This window comes from Panthera leo, chromosome B1, assembly GCF_018350215.1.
Source record: "Panthera leo isolate Ple1 chromosome B1, P.leo_Ple1_pat1.1, whole genome shotgun sequence".
NCBI classification, from domain to species: Eukaryota; Metazoa; Chordata; class Mammalia; order Carnivora; family Felidae; genus Panthera; species Panthera leo.
The window spans coordinates 121,702,503-121,716,586 of record NC_056682.1 but is presented as its reverse complement, the minus strand read 5'-3'; the positions used below and the strand labels follow the sequence as shown (position 1 = coordinate 121,716,586).

At 42.5% G+C, this 14,084-nt stretch overlaps 1 protein-coding gene and 1 pseudogene across 3 annotated transcripts in view; one reads left to right on the top strand and one right to left on the bottom strand.

Moving 5' to 3' along the window:
• Window positions 1-300: 300 nt before the first annotated feature.
• LOC122218455 lies at window positions 301-7,893 on the bottom strand (annotated as a pseudogene).
• Window positions 7,233-14,084, top strand: part of DAPP1 (dual adaptor of phosphotyrosine and 3-phosphoinositides 1) — a 53,403-nt gene continuing 46,551 nt past the window's right edge. Inside the window, exons 1-2 of one of the 3 annotated variants that reach the window (XM_042935829.1) lie at window positions 7,233-7,443; window positions 8,429-8,565. In XM_042935829.1, coding sequence (XP_042791763.1) covers window positions 8,465-8,565 — 101 coding nt within the window. In that variant the 5' untranslated portion in view covers window positions 7,233-7,443; window positions 8,429-8,464. Of the gene's footprint in view, window positions 7,444-8,330; window positions 8,566-14,084 lie in introns of those variants that run through there. The other 2 variants (XM_042935830.1, XM_042935828.1) reach the window with 2 other exon arrangements.

Below are 14,084 nucleotides of genomic sequence, written 5' to 3'. Positions count from 1 at the left end.
AAAGAAGTGTGATGTTTTGGGCTGACAGATCAACATCTTAGATAAAATCTGTTGCCGTGAAACATAAATTCTGACCTGGTAACCTGACAGAGCGCCAAGATTCTAACACTACAGAATTCAAGGCATTCTTTTGAATTCTGTCCTTTAGTAGTTTTCAAAGGAAAATCAGGAAAAGACTTCCAGCTCAGTGAAGACCTTGATCAAAGCATGGTACAAGAGAGCAGGTGTGAAGACCTTGGGAAACGCGTGCCAAATTCAGCGGGCCATGGGAGTGCGTTTCTATGACGAGGCTCTCACCACTCACTGCTTCGGGGTCAGTTTTCCATAGACTGCTCTCCCAGCGCCCCAGTCCTGCCATTACTCATCTGGTACCTGGCCCCCAGAACAACCAGAGCCATACTGCCTGCCCTCCTTAAAGCCTGCATCCCAGTCTTTGGGAATGATCCGCTCGTCCTGATGAGTTCCGTTCATATACCTCATGGCATTTCTGCCTCTGCTCTTGAATAGTATTCCACAAAGCAGAACCCACATGCTGTCTTCTTCAGCTTATCCAGGCCCATAGTGGTTTTCTTCATGTCACTTTTGCTGAAAAGTTCACAGATTTGTTCTTCAGTTGAGTAAAAGGAAAGACTGCCAACATACAACCTACGGCTCTTCTTCGGTAATTTTTCCTGTTCTTCATTGTCACCTCGGAAGTTTTCCTGTTCTTCAACGTCACCGGTACTGGCGGGTCCCGGTACTGGCTCAGCTCCACGTAGGAGTTGCTGTGTAGCGCCTTCAGAAGGCCATGGACGCAGTGCAGAGAGGAAGACAAAGACGCCGCCACTCTGGGAACAATGAAGCCCGGCGACCCATTATTAGTATTATTATTTTAATGCAACCTGGTTAAGCTTCCTCTTGTTGGTCGCATCTTTCTCTTTCTAGAATTTTAGGAGCCTCTCGAGTATTTCTAAATCTTGATCCAGTTATAATATATTAGTTATTTCATCCTCTGAAAAAGACTAATATAACCTACTGCCATCAGGAAGAAAGCTGATCTTCTATAACCACTGAGGTGATTGTATTTCTTATTCCAGGGCAAAGCTTCAGTTGTTTCAACATTGCCTGTTGGCAAATGTCACCAATGAACCCGTGAGCCTGGCTTCCTGTATATATGCAGAACTGATTAAATGCCAGAAATGGGCTTGGGCACAGAATACATGGTAGACACAGAGGAAGGGTACCTCAGTATCCCAGGTGAATGTTCCTTGACTTCCACTCACTTTGCTTAGGCTCCTCTTAGAAGAAGCAGGACCTCAGCCCTTTATCACTCACAGCTTCCTGTTATTTCTGGGAGTTCCCAGAAACCACCTCATGTGTGCTGAAGACCAAGTCCCTCCTGTTCTCTTGCTCTATCTCTTGCTCTATCTATCGCAAAGACCATTTAGCCATGTCCTCCATGAAGCTGCCCTATGCAGTGTACATGGCTCCCCCATGCTCCCCTGGCTCTGTGGAGGCAGTTCAGTAAAGTGCACAGAAGCAGGAAAGGGCTGGCTTTTGATCCCACTACTGCCCTCCTCAGTAGGGGACTTTATATAGCTGCCTTTAATGGATTTATGACATCATCGTTTTTATGATGTTCTTGGAGTGAGAAAAAATTGTGCTTGAGGTAGACCAGGGAGAGTGACAGGATCACATTACAGGAGATCGTGTTGGGTAAGAGATACTTTCTTGCACCATGCACAAAAATAAATTCAAAGTGGATGAACGACCTAATGTGAAACAGGAAACCATCAAAATCCTAGAGGAGAACACAGGCAGCAACCTCAGTGACCTTAGCCATAGCTTCTTACTAGACCCATCACCAGAAACAAAGGAAACAAAAACAAAAATGAACTATTGGGACCTCATCAAGATTAAAAGTGTCTGCACCATGAAGGAAACAATCAACAGAACTAAAAGGCAGCCCATGAAATGGGAGAAGACATTTGCAAATGACATATCTGGTAAAGGGTTAGTAGCCAAAATCTATAAAAAACTTATCAAACTAAGCACCCAAAAACAACCCAATTAAGGAATGGGCAGAAGACACGAATAGATATTTTCCAAAGAAAACATTCAGATGCCTAACAGACACATGAAAAGATGCTCGTTCATCATCAGGGAAATGCAATCAAAACCACAATGAGATACGACCTCATACCTCTCAGAATGGCTAAAATTAACAACACAAGAAACAACAGATGTTGACAAGGAAGTGGAGAAAGGGGAACCCTCTTGCATTGTCAGTGGGAATGCAAACTGGTGCAGCTACTCTGAAAACAATATAGAGGGTCCTCAAAAAGTTAAAAATAGAACTACCCTACGACCCAGCAATTGCACTACTAGATACTTACCCAAAGGATACAAAAATAAAGATTCAAAGAGGTATGTGCACCCCTATGTTTATAAAGCATTGTCAACAATAGCCAAACTATGGGAAGAGCCCAAATATCCATTGACAGATGAATGGATAAAGAAGATGTGGTATATATATATATATATATATATATATATATATATATATATATACACACACACACACACACACACACACGCGCGCGCGCGCGTGCACACACACACACACACACAATGGAGTATTACTCGGCCATCAAAAAGAATGAAATCTTGCCATTTGCAACAACATGGATGGAGCTAGAGTGTATTACACTAAATGAAGTAAGTCGGTCAGAGAAAGACAAATACCGTATGATTTTACTCCTATGTGGAATTTAAGAAACAAAACAGATGAATATAAAGGGGGGGGAGAGAAAAAAGAGAGGGAAACCAACCATCGGAGACTCTTAATGAATAGAGAACAAACTGAGGGTTGATGGAGGGAGGTGGGTGGGGATGGGCTAGATGGATGACAGATATTAAGGAAGTCACTTGTGATGAGCACTGGGTGTTGTATGTAAGTGATGAATCACTGAATTCTACTCCTGAAACCAATATTTCCCTGTAAGTTAACTAACTAGAATTTAAATAAAAATTTGAAAAAGAGAAAAAAAATGTTGGGTAAGAGATAGAAATATATATAACATATAACTTTATAGATCATATAATTGATTTGTCACAGAAGTAAGCAAAAATTCTATGTAATCAATCAGGTAGAGCTAAACAGAAGTGGTATCCAAAATATATAGATTGCAAATGAATACAAGGAATCTTTTGGGGTGTTGAAAACATGCCAAAATTGAATTGTGATGACAGCCACGCAATTCTTTAAATTTACTAAAAATTGCTAAATTGTATTGCTAAATTGTGCTAGAACAGAGTCCCAGGGGTGCCCTTCATTTGTTGGGTGGTGGGAAGGTCTCAGGCATCTGGGAACAGGGGTGGCCAAGAGGACTGGAGGACAATCAGGGGTTCAGGGCAGTGGCTACTTATAAACTCGGATGGAAGTACTTCAGTATATTAACAACCAACATTAAGTGTTTTGACAAACAATATGGCAGAGTATGGAAATTGGAAGGACAGGCCAGGGGCAGGAGGAGAAGCATTTGAATATGGCGGCTAAGGAAGCTCCTTCTGAGAAAGTGACCTTTGAACAAAACACCTGAGTGAAGTGCAGGAGGAAACCACATGAGATCTAGAGGGAGAGAAAATCAGGAAAAGGGAAAAACTTGTATAAGGCCCTGAGGCAAAAATGAGCAGCTTCAAGGAGAAGCAAGAAGGATCGGAAAGCTAGGTTGAAGAGAGTGAGTAAAGTGCCAAATGTGTATGGTGTATAATCTGGGGGATACCCTGTCCCTGCTCTAATAACAAAGCAGCTGAAAATATGGGTAGGAATGGAGATAAAGTCCACAGCACTCATCAACTTGATACTTGGCATGCTCTTCCTATGGCCTTGATGGAGCCTGTGACTTTTGCTGTACTGTGGATTACAGTGGGTGAGGGGCACATACTGCCCTTGAGAAGTTCTGAAAGAATGGAGCTTATCCTGAATGACATATGGCAGTGTGAGACAAGGATTTCCCACCACTGCAGGGGACTCTTGATTCTCCACCTTCCCTGAGATGGGTTTTGTCAACTGCACTGCTATACTACTTCTATAGAATTTTCAAACACTGGAAGATGATATGAAGGAATTAAACCACATCACTGGCTTGGTGAAAGGAACAAATATTTCACATTAGATAAAGAAGGTTGGGAATGGAGTTCAAGATTAACTACTGAAAATGAAAAGTGAGAAAATGATAGAGAAGAGGGTAAATAAGAAAGAGGAACAGGGAAAGTTTGGGAAGGTTGAAGTAAATTTTACACCCTGAAGTTGGTGAGTTATACCCATATCCAGACAGCCTCCTTATTCAACAAAGAAGCTAGGACTGCTTATGGAGATGAGACAAAAATGAAATAAAGTCTCAATTCAAGACAACCCAGTTACCTTAGCCTTTGATACTGGATTAAGTGATCATATAATTGTGGCAGAAAACACAGAGGTGGTGGCTTCAAGCCAAACTAAACTGGCATTTTTTTAGTGTATTTATGTATTTTGAGAGAGAAAGAGAGTGCATGATTGGGGGAGGGATGGAGAGAGAGAGAGAGAGAGAGAGAGAATCCAAGCAGGCTCTACACTGTCAGCACAGAGCCCAATGTGGGGCTCAAACCCACGACCCTTAGTTCATGACCTGAGCCAAAAGTAGAGTTGGATGCTTAACCAACTGAGCCACCCAGGCGCCCCTAAATTGGCATATTTTTAAAAGCAATATGGCAGCTCGGAGCCCACCACAGAATTAAGAGGAGAGATGGAAGCCTTTCCTTTGGAGCTTTCCTTTGGAGAGCTGGCCTGCAGCTAAAAAACATGGTCAGTTCTTTCTTTCTCTGCTGTTTCTGTGCCCTAATTTACTATGAAATCATGATTCTTTTTCTTTTTCATGGGTTGGGAGAGCAGACAGTGGAAAACAAAGTTAGGCTTCCTCTACCCCAAGTTATGGTAACCTCAGTACGTGATAATCCCAAGCCATGGTTTACCTTTCCAGAATGTATCCTTTATTTCCCACCAACATAAACGATGGAGAGGAGGAGATCATGCTTATTTAATAACACACAGTTAACCAAGGAAGCTGAAAGATGGTTCTTTCTGTGAAGAGAATAAATAGAATTGCCATTTCCAGGTAACCAGGTGAAAAGCAGATATTGTGATAGTTAAGCTTCAGAAATACATTAGGAAAAGATCAAAAAGGATTTTTTAGAAGAGTCTCAAATGTTAGAAGCCCATTCTCCTAATAAGGAAATTCAACTCTGGACACAATAGCTCTCAATGATTTGGATATGGTAGTCATTCCAATAAAGGCCCAAGATTTCTTTTTTTTTTTAAGTGTTTACTTATTTTTGAGAGAAAGAGAGTGTGAGCGGGAAGGGGGAGAGAAAGGGGGACAGAGGATTTGAAGCAGGATCTGCACTGACAGCACTGAGCCAGATGTGGGGCTCGAACTCACATACTGTGAGATCATTACCTGAGCCAAAGTCAGACAGGCGCTCAACTGACTGAGGCACCAAGGTGCCCCAAAGGCTCAAAATGTCTTGATAAATAAAATTTTTTCCAACAAAGCATAAGATGTTCTAGAATTGTTAAAACAACTTGATAGTTTGTATCCATTTCTGTGTTCAAAACCTGTATGGAAAGAATTCAGTGCCTTGAACCAGCACCATTGAAATAAGTAAAAAGTCATTTGCAACTATGTGGATGGACCTCAAGGGTATTATGCTAAGCAAAATGAGTCAGTCAGAGAAAGACAAATATCATATGACTTCACTCATGTGAGAAATTTAAGATACAAAACAGATGAACATAAGGGAAGGGAAGCAAAAATAATATAAAAACAAGGAGGGGGACAAAACAGAAGAGACTCATAAATATGGAGAACAGACAGAGGGTTACGGGAGGGGTTGTGGGAGGGGGGGTGGGCTAAGTGGGTAAGGGGCACTAAGGAATCTACTCCCGAAGTCATTGTTGCACTATATGCTAACTAACTTGGATGTAAATTTAAGAAAATAAATAAATAAATAAATAAATAAATAAATAAATAAATAAAAAATAAGTAAAAAGTAAATTATGTGATATGAGGCAAGAACTGCAGTTTCTTTAATTTAAAAATGAATATATAATACCTAAAAAATCGAACTTAAAATATATTATGAAATATTTGTTATGAATACCCAGAATTTTGTTGAAACCATCTGGTAATGCTCTAGCAACTGGTGCCACTGTAATCCTGAATGTGTGGAGAGTGGAGCAGGGGGCCAGTGGGGAAGGGTGGGAGCCTGGGGAAAATGGAATAAGTGACAGAAACAACGACTTCAAAGGACAGGGTCACAGGAGCCCCTGGGTGGCTCTGTCGGTTAAGTGTGGACTCTTGATTTTTGCTCAGGGCATGATCTCATGGTGCGTGAGACTGAACCCCACATTGGGCTCCTCGCTGAGCATGGAGACCGTTTGAGATTATCTCTCTCCTTTTACTCTGCCCCTCCCCCGCTCGTGCTCGCGCTCACTTTCTCTCTCAAAATAAATAAGTAAATATTAAAGAAATATTTTTTAAAAAACGAGAGGATCACAGGGGCGCCTGGGTGGCTCGACATTGGCTCAGGTCTCGCGGTCCGTGAGTTCGAGCCCCACGTCCAGCTCTGTGCTGGCAGCTCGGAGCCTGGAGCCTGCTTCAGATTCTGTGTCTCCTCTCTCTGACCCTCCCCCGTTCACGCTCTTTCTCTGTCTCAAATATAAATAAACGTTAAAAAAAAAAAAAAGGAGAGGGTCACAGATGGGATAGCAGAATGAGAAAAGGAGAAGGGCAGGAAGATTGAAAGGGAAGAGGGTGATCTTAGTAAATTTTTGCTACTTTCCTGAAAAAAAAAGGGGGGGGGAGGTTAAGTAAAAAACAAAGCAAAACAAAATTTGCTGAAATGGGAACAAAATAGCTGCTGAAACACTGAACAAAAAGCTGTAGAAAGAGAACAGGAAATCTCTGCCCAGCTGCCCCTTATCTCTGCCGTGTGTACGTGCGTCACCTCCCAGGCCAGGACTGGCATCTGCTGCAAGTGGACCCAGTGCTCCCCTCTGGGCAAGCTGTAGCGAAAAGAATTTTAAATGTTCACGTGCAATCAGTATGCTGTGCGTTAGCAGAGCTTCGTCTCCCCCAGGCTGTCTTTAGACAGGCAGGAATTTCTCCCACGCACTCAGAGTAAGCCCGGGCCTTGCAAATCACTGACAGACGGAGGTAGTAGGGAAGAACTTTAAGGAGAGATGAAATGATGCCACGGGCAGATCCTTCCCTTTAGGAACAGCTCTGCTGTCTTGGTATCCTATACGGCAGTCTCCTCAAACTTCCAGGGGCACGGGAGTCACCTTGGGGATCTTATTTAAATGCACATGCTGGTTCAGAAGGATGGAATGGAAATTCTGCACGGCAACAAGCCCCTGGTGACGTGAGTGTTGCTGGTCTTCAGACCACATTGGGAGAAACAAGTAATAAAGCACCCCGGTGACTCCTGAGTGAGTCAGGTGTGTGTGTGTGTGTGTGTGTGTGTGTGTGTGAGAGAGAGAGAGAGAGAGAGAGAGAAGGGAGAGAATCCAGAAGAACATTCTCTCCTGCAGGTACATAGAGAGAGAAGGCAGGAAACAATACATGTTCTTGGTCCATTTATTACTGCACTTTGTCCGATTCCCAAGGATTCAGAGTTATAGTAGTTTCCCTTTGGCACTTTCAGGCACACGGGATTCTCTCATGAACTGGGACACAAAGCAATACCAGCTGAGAGGAAGCCCAGTGAAGGAAGCGGGAGTTCCCACCATGCCCGTTAGTTGGGCACCAGGCTGGCCTCTACAACTTTTCCTATCTTCTCATCCAACCCTTCCTTCTCAGAGAAAACAGTCATGGGCGCGTTGGAAAGCTTGGGTGATTGAGGCAGAAATATTGAGAAGATGCTAAAAACCGGACTTCAGGATCAAATCTAGTGGTTTGACTCTGATGTCTTTACCCGCTGTGAGGGGTTCCCGAGATAGAAGCTTCCCTGGAGTCCCTTGTGTTTGTGTGGGTGTGTGTGAGACAGAAGGTGGGGGTGCTTGCACCCTCTTGTACAAGGTTAATAGCACCAAGAAGAAACTATGCTTGACCTCACGAAAAAAGTTAGGATCGATAGGCCAATCCCAGCTGGCATGACTTTATCTTTATTCCCTTTGACAGAAACTGCATGTGTGGGTGTCCTCAGAGGTAGCTACCTAAGTTTGCATACTTCCTGGCTGACAGAACACTCCTGCCCGTGCCTCAGGGCCAGGGTGGTGAGTGTCAGTGGGAGGGGTAACCAAGTTTCACTTCCTTGCTGGTTGGAGGCTCAACCACAGCAGGCTTCTCCCTCAGAGGAGGAGACAGTGAGAAGCAGTTGGAACTCATCTCTCTCTGCCTTCCCATAGCACCTGGCAGGGGCTCAGGAGACGTGAGGAGCGCGAATGGGCAGAGCAGAATCTCTAGAAGGGAAGATGAGCGCCCAGGATCCTTCAGATCTGTGGAGCCGATCAGACGGAGAAGCAGAGCTGCTCCAGGACTTGGGGTAAGAAAGCAGGTCTTCCTCTCAAAGTACTTCTTGGGCGAGCGTGGGCTCCCAACTCCCACCCAAATGCTCACTTCGATTGATGATCTTTAGCATGCTGCCATCTACATCTTCTGTCCCTTCCACTTCACTCATTTGTGTCTGTTAGGAATCTTTCTGCTTGGGGCCAAAAGCATACAGTCTTTTCCCAGATCTGAAAACAGGTAGGTGAAGAGAATGAGACACAAATCAAATGTCGGACATTCTTTGAGACTCGGGACAGGATTGAGATGCAGAAGTTGGTGTTGCTTGATTTCCTTGATATGGGTCTGCTTTATGAATGAAAGTGCTGTTCCAGAGTTTTGAGCTCGAAGCTGTATTGCTAGGAAAGTAAACAGAAAGCCCAGCCTACTGCATGGGAGAAGAGGGACTTTTTCAAAAGACAAAGAATGAGGAAGTGTCTGCAATGTCCCATCTGTGTTTCTCTCTCCTGACACTGCGTCTGTGAGTTCTTGTATGTATTCATGTCTGCAGGCACAGCGCTGAGGCTTTTAAATACAAACAAGTCAGGAAGAGGATAGCATTTGTGCCTCTAACAGGTTGTAAGTTTAGGGAGATGGAGACATCACAGTCCTGTCAGAAGGGACCAGATGAGACAACTCATGGGGATATTTAATAAAAGGAGCAAGTATTATGCAAGAGGTGTAGGGGGTTTCCTAGAAAAACTGGGCCTTTACCCTAAAGCATCAGAAATGTCCTCAAGAGGCTGATTTTGACACCTGGGCTTCACGAGAGGCGAGCCCAGCACCTGTCTTAATAAACAGCCCTATCTCCACAGCAACCCACTGACCTAGAAACTGTTACCACCTCCATCACACAAAGGAAGAAAAATGGTACCAGAGGGCTTGAAAACATTGCCTGCATACACGTCAACACTTGGCAAAGTTGGGATTTCAACCTGCAGAAGCCTACATTCTTAACCAGAGAAAGACTGAGACAGGGATGAAATCTCTCTGCATTAAGGCTGCAGAGATCGTATCTGTTTGTGTGGTGTTACTGTAAAAGTTCTCAAGAAGTCCTGTCTTTAGATTTTAAAATGGAGGTCTCCTCATTGAACTCTCCCTTCACAAGATAAATCAGACAGAACAGCTAGAATTTTCTAGAAAGTAAACTCCCTCTATTGGGAATTCAGCGTTTCAGGATGTCACTGTTCTTCTAGGTTGAATCTCCAAAGAGAAAGGGTAAAATGCCCCTGAGCATCCAAATGGGTGTCACAAAGTCCAGGCACTAAAGCCAGACCCTTGGGATCTCACTCCTGGCCTTATTAAATTATTAAAGTGTACTTCTTTACATGCTTCATTATCAATATTCCCAGCCCACAATGGGTAGGAAGTTCCAGAAGAGAAGAGAGACAAAGGAGATACTCAATTCAATTAAATGATCTGAGCCCACATTCTGTGCTTGAATGACATTGTCACCTCCCTGGATGACAGCGATGAGCTAGCCAATGTCTCTTCTCTTCACCATATGCCCATAGCAGGAAGTGACTGCGGGTAAAACCCACAAGGAAAACAGAATTGTGCCTTCCCTCCTTGTTCAAAGAATGGACACATTCTCAACACAACCCAGAAACACCCAAAACAGATACAGTTATGTCCAGACTTCTGTATTTCAGAAGGCCTGGAAATTACAACATCTGAGGATGATTTCTGTAACAACAGATAAGCTACAATTACCTAGGAAAATTGCTCTACAGTTGTGGTTCTTCAACCTTAATTGTACACTAGAGTCACACAAAGAGTTTTTAAAAGTTCCTGTACAGGCCACAGGCCAGACAAATGCCATTAGTATCTTGGGAGTGAGTAGGTTTTTTTTTGACACTCCCTAAGTGGTTCCAGAGAGAGGCCAAGGTTGGGAGTCACTGCATAGAATATAAATCCATCAGAAGTGCTGAAAAAAGTGTGGCCTTATTTCTCATTTGTTGGGTAAGCACCTGAATCTTAAATCCATTCATAAATGTTGACTTCTTGTTTGTTGGTTTGGAGGCATTTTGCTTAACAATTTTATTGAGGTGTATTTTACAAAAGAGTGGCACAAATATCACCATAAATTAATTTTAGAACATCTTCTTCCGCCCTAAGAAGAACTTTCAGGAGCATGGTTTATTTAAATATACTTTAAATATTTAAATATACTGCTGATATACCACTTGGATGAGGGGTGATTTCTAGAGTCTTCCTATTTCCCTGATGTAAATCCTTCTACCATGGGCAATTTCCAATTGCCAAGGGTTTAACAACCTGCTTGGAAAATTCCTGAACCTTTCATAATGGACTTGAGAAAGTCCATACTTATCCTTCCAGGGCATCGCTGATACACCTTTTATAGGTGATGATATCTGAGAAAGCTTGAAAATGACCTGTTGTCCTTGGCAGAATTCTGAATATAAACGAAACTTTTTCTTTGAAACTTGAAGTCACTGGTTAGGTATGATCTGTACTAAAACTTCTGGTTAGTTCAGTTTTTCTAAAAGCTCCATAAAAAACAAAATGATACAATGTAATTGATAGATAATAGGTGGCCGGTTTTAATGACTTCATTTTAAAATTATTTTAAATGTATTATTTGAGTAGTTAGGTAGATTCTTATGTTGGTATTTTGGGTGGTTAGCGAGATCTCATACATCCTTATTCTTTGGTCCCTATTTTTATTCAGGCTCTGCAATATCTAAGTTCTGAAAATTAAACCCTGAACTGCAGCAAATCCATCACTTGCCTTTTTCTGGGACACACATGGCTCACTCAGAGCACAGGTTATTCTTTTCTAAAGTACCTAAGTCAAGCAACTCAGATGCATTTCTGTGTCTCATTTATAGAGCGTCAATCTAAAACATTTATTTTCTTTAATCCTCAATGTGTTCATGTGTCCAAAACAAAGGGGAAATAAAACCATCTGTGATTGTTGCTCAGATTCACTTACGCTTTGGGGGTGTGGGATTGGGGGAGGAGGCGGCAGGTGGGCAGGAAGGGAGGGGCCGAGGGTATGGAGAATGGTCAGCAATAAGGAAGAGGGGCTGGGAACAGAGTCAGGCTGTTTGTGCTTTCTAAATGAAGCAGTGGGGGAATGAAACAAGCAACGAATACAAGCGAGATCACCGAAATCACAAACTAGTATAAAATTGCTGGTTAGTTAATAATTTGAAGTTCCAGACGTTCTTTGATCACAACAAAGGTCCCTGGAGAACAATGTAGGAATAGTATATACTTTGTGAATGGGTAAGCCTTCATCAACTGTGTAACTACATACACAAAAAGGATACTATAAAACAAAAATATATTAGGACTTTTTAAATTAAATATTCAAATTATCTCTCAGACGTATTCCTTCAAGTGAGAAATATGATAAATGTTCTCTTTGTATATACTTTCCCAAATCTCAAATTTTAAGAGAAAGCCGCAGCGTGTAGCTGTATTGGCTAGAGTCAAAAAGCTAGATTCTAAGTTCTGGCTGTTGAAAAAAATAAGGAAGTTTCTCATTTCTCTACCTCCGTACATGTAAGAGAAGGTTAGAAGAGATCAGGGGTCAGCAAACTTTGTTTGTGAAGAGCCAGATCACAAATTATTCAGGCTTTGCAGGTTTTATGATTTCTGCCACAGCTATTCACATCTGCCACTGTCATGCAAAAACAGCCGTAGATAACACGCAGACAAGTGACCGTGACAGTACAGTGTTCAACAAATATTATTTATGGACACTGAAATTTGAATTTCATATTATTTTCATGAGTCACAAAATATTTCTCTATTTTTCCCTCCAACCATTTAAAAATGCAAAACCACTCTTGTCTCTTAGCCTACACAAAAACACGTACCCTGGCAGGAAATACAGAAACATGTACCCTGGCAGGATTTGGCCCTCAGGTGGTGGTTTGCTGACTCAGGGAACAGACGATAATAAGCAAAATAAGTCCTCTTAATGAGGCAGACATTTTGCATACACTAGCTCTGGTCTTCAGACGGTCTTGGCGTTCTAATTTGCTATCCAAGGAGACTCACAAGCAGAAAACTCAGACTGCCTGAGGTCCCAGAGAATCTGTTGGGATACGCGTTATTTTCTGACCACGTGCTGCGTGCCAGCACCATATACCTCTTATGTGCACTATGTCATTTAGCTTTCCCAGTAACACTTTCGATGTGGTATGATTATACTCATTTTATAGAGAGGGAGAGTGAGTTCAGACAAGGTAGGTGAACTATTCAGGTCACAGACCTCATAGCGGTACAGCTGCGGGACATGCCCACGAGCTTACCCCAAAGCTGATGCTCTTTCCACTGATCAAAACAGCCATGTGTTCTAATCACGACAATTAGTAGTTATTGGATGCTCACCGTGTGCTGGGCAGTGTGTTAAACCGTTTGCGTGTGTGATTTATAAAATTGACACGTCACTGGGAAGTGGGTACTATTAACTAATATCACCTCCATTTACAAATGAGGAGCGTGAGGGACAGCTTTTATCACCATGCACAAGCTTACATGCTCATAAACCTTTACATCCAGGAGTTTCCCTGTCCAGTGACGCAACTTCCTGATTTCTATCGAACTTTTCTCTTCTTACTACATTAGCACTATTTGTTAGTGCCAGATGAACTCGGAGACAAAAAGAAAGTTCCGTCATTATTATAACCAGCAAATGTGATCACTAAAAGACGTTTTTCTAGGGCGACTGGGTAGCTCAGTCAGATGAGTGTCCGCTCTTGATTTCAGCTCAGGTCATGATCCCAGGGTCATGGGATTGAGCCCCATGTCGGACTCTGTACTGACAGCAAGGAGCCTGATTGGGATTCTGTGTGTGTGTGTGTGTGTGTGTGTGTGTGTGTGTGTGTCCCTCTCCCCCTCCCCTGCTCATGTGTTCTCTCTCTCTAAAATTAAAAAAAATAATAATTTAATTTAAAAAATAGACATTATTCTTTCACATTCTTCACATAATAAGCCAGGCCAACACCCTAATTAATCAAAAATTTATTGAATTTTGTGTAGGTTCCATTTTTCAGAGCTAGACAAATAGAGTAGGCTAAGAAAAGTGTAGTAAAGTCAAAGTTTTAAAGGAATCTGTTTACAAGGCGCCTGGGTGGCTCACTCAGTTAAGCATCAGACTTAGGTCAGGTAATGATCTCTCGGTTCACAGTTCGAGCCCCATGTCGGGCTCTGTGCTGACAGCTCGGAGCCTGGAGCCTGCTTCGGATTCTGTGTCTCCCTCTCTCTCTGCCCCTTCCCTGCTCACACTCTGTTTTTCTCTCTCTCTCTCTCTCTCAAAACTAAACATTAAAAAATTTAAATAAAATAAAATAAAGGAATCTGTTTACAGAGCTGTGATACCAAGTAGAGCAATAAACCTTGCGCCTCTTCTGTGCGCAACTCTGTAATCTTGGATTCTAAAAATGGAAGGTGATTCTCTCATGGCTGTATGAGAGTATGTAACTACGGTATAGTTCAGTCTCTCCTTGACTCAAATGAATTTCCTCTTCAGTTGTTGTGTTT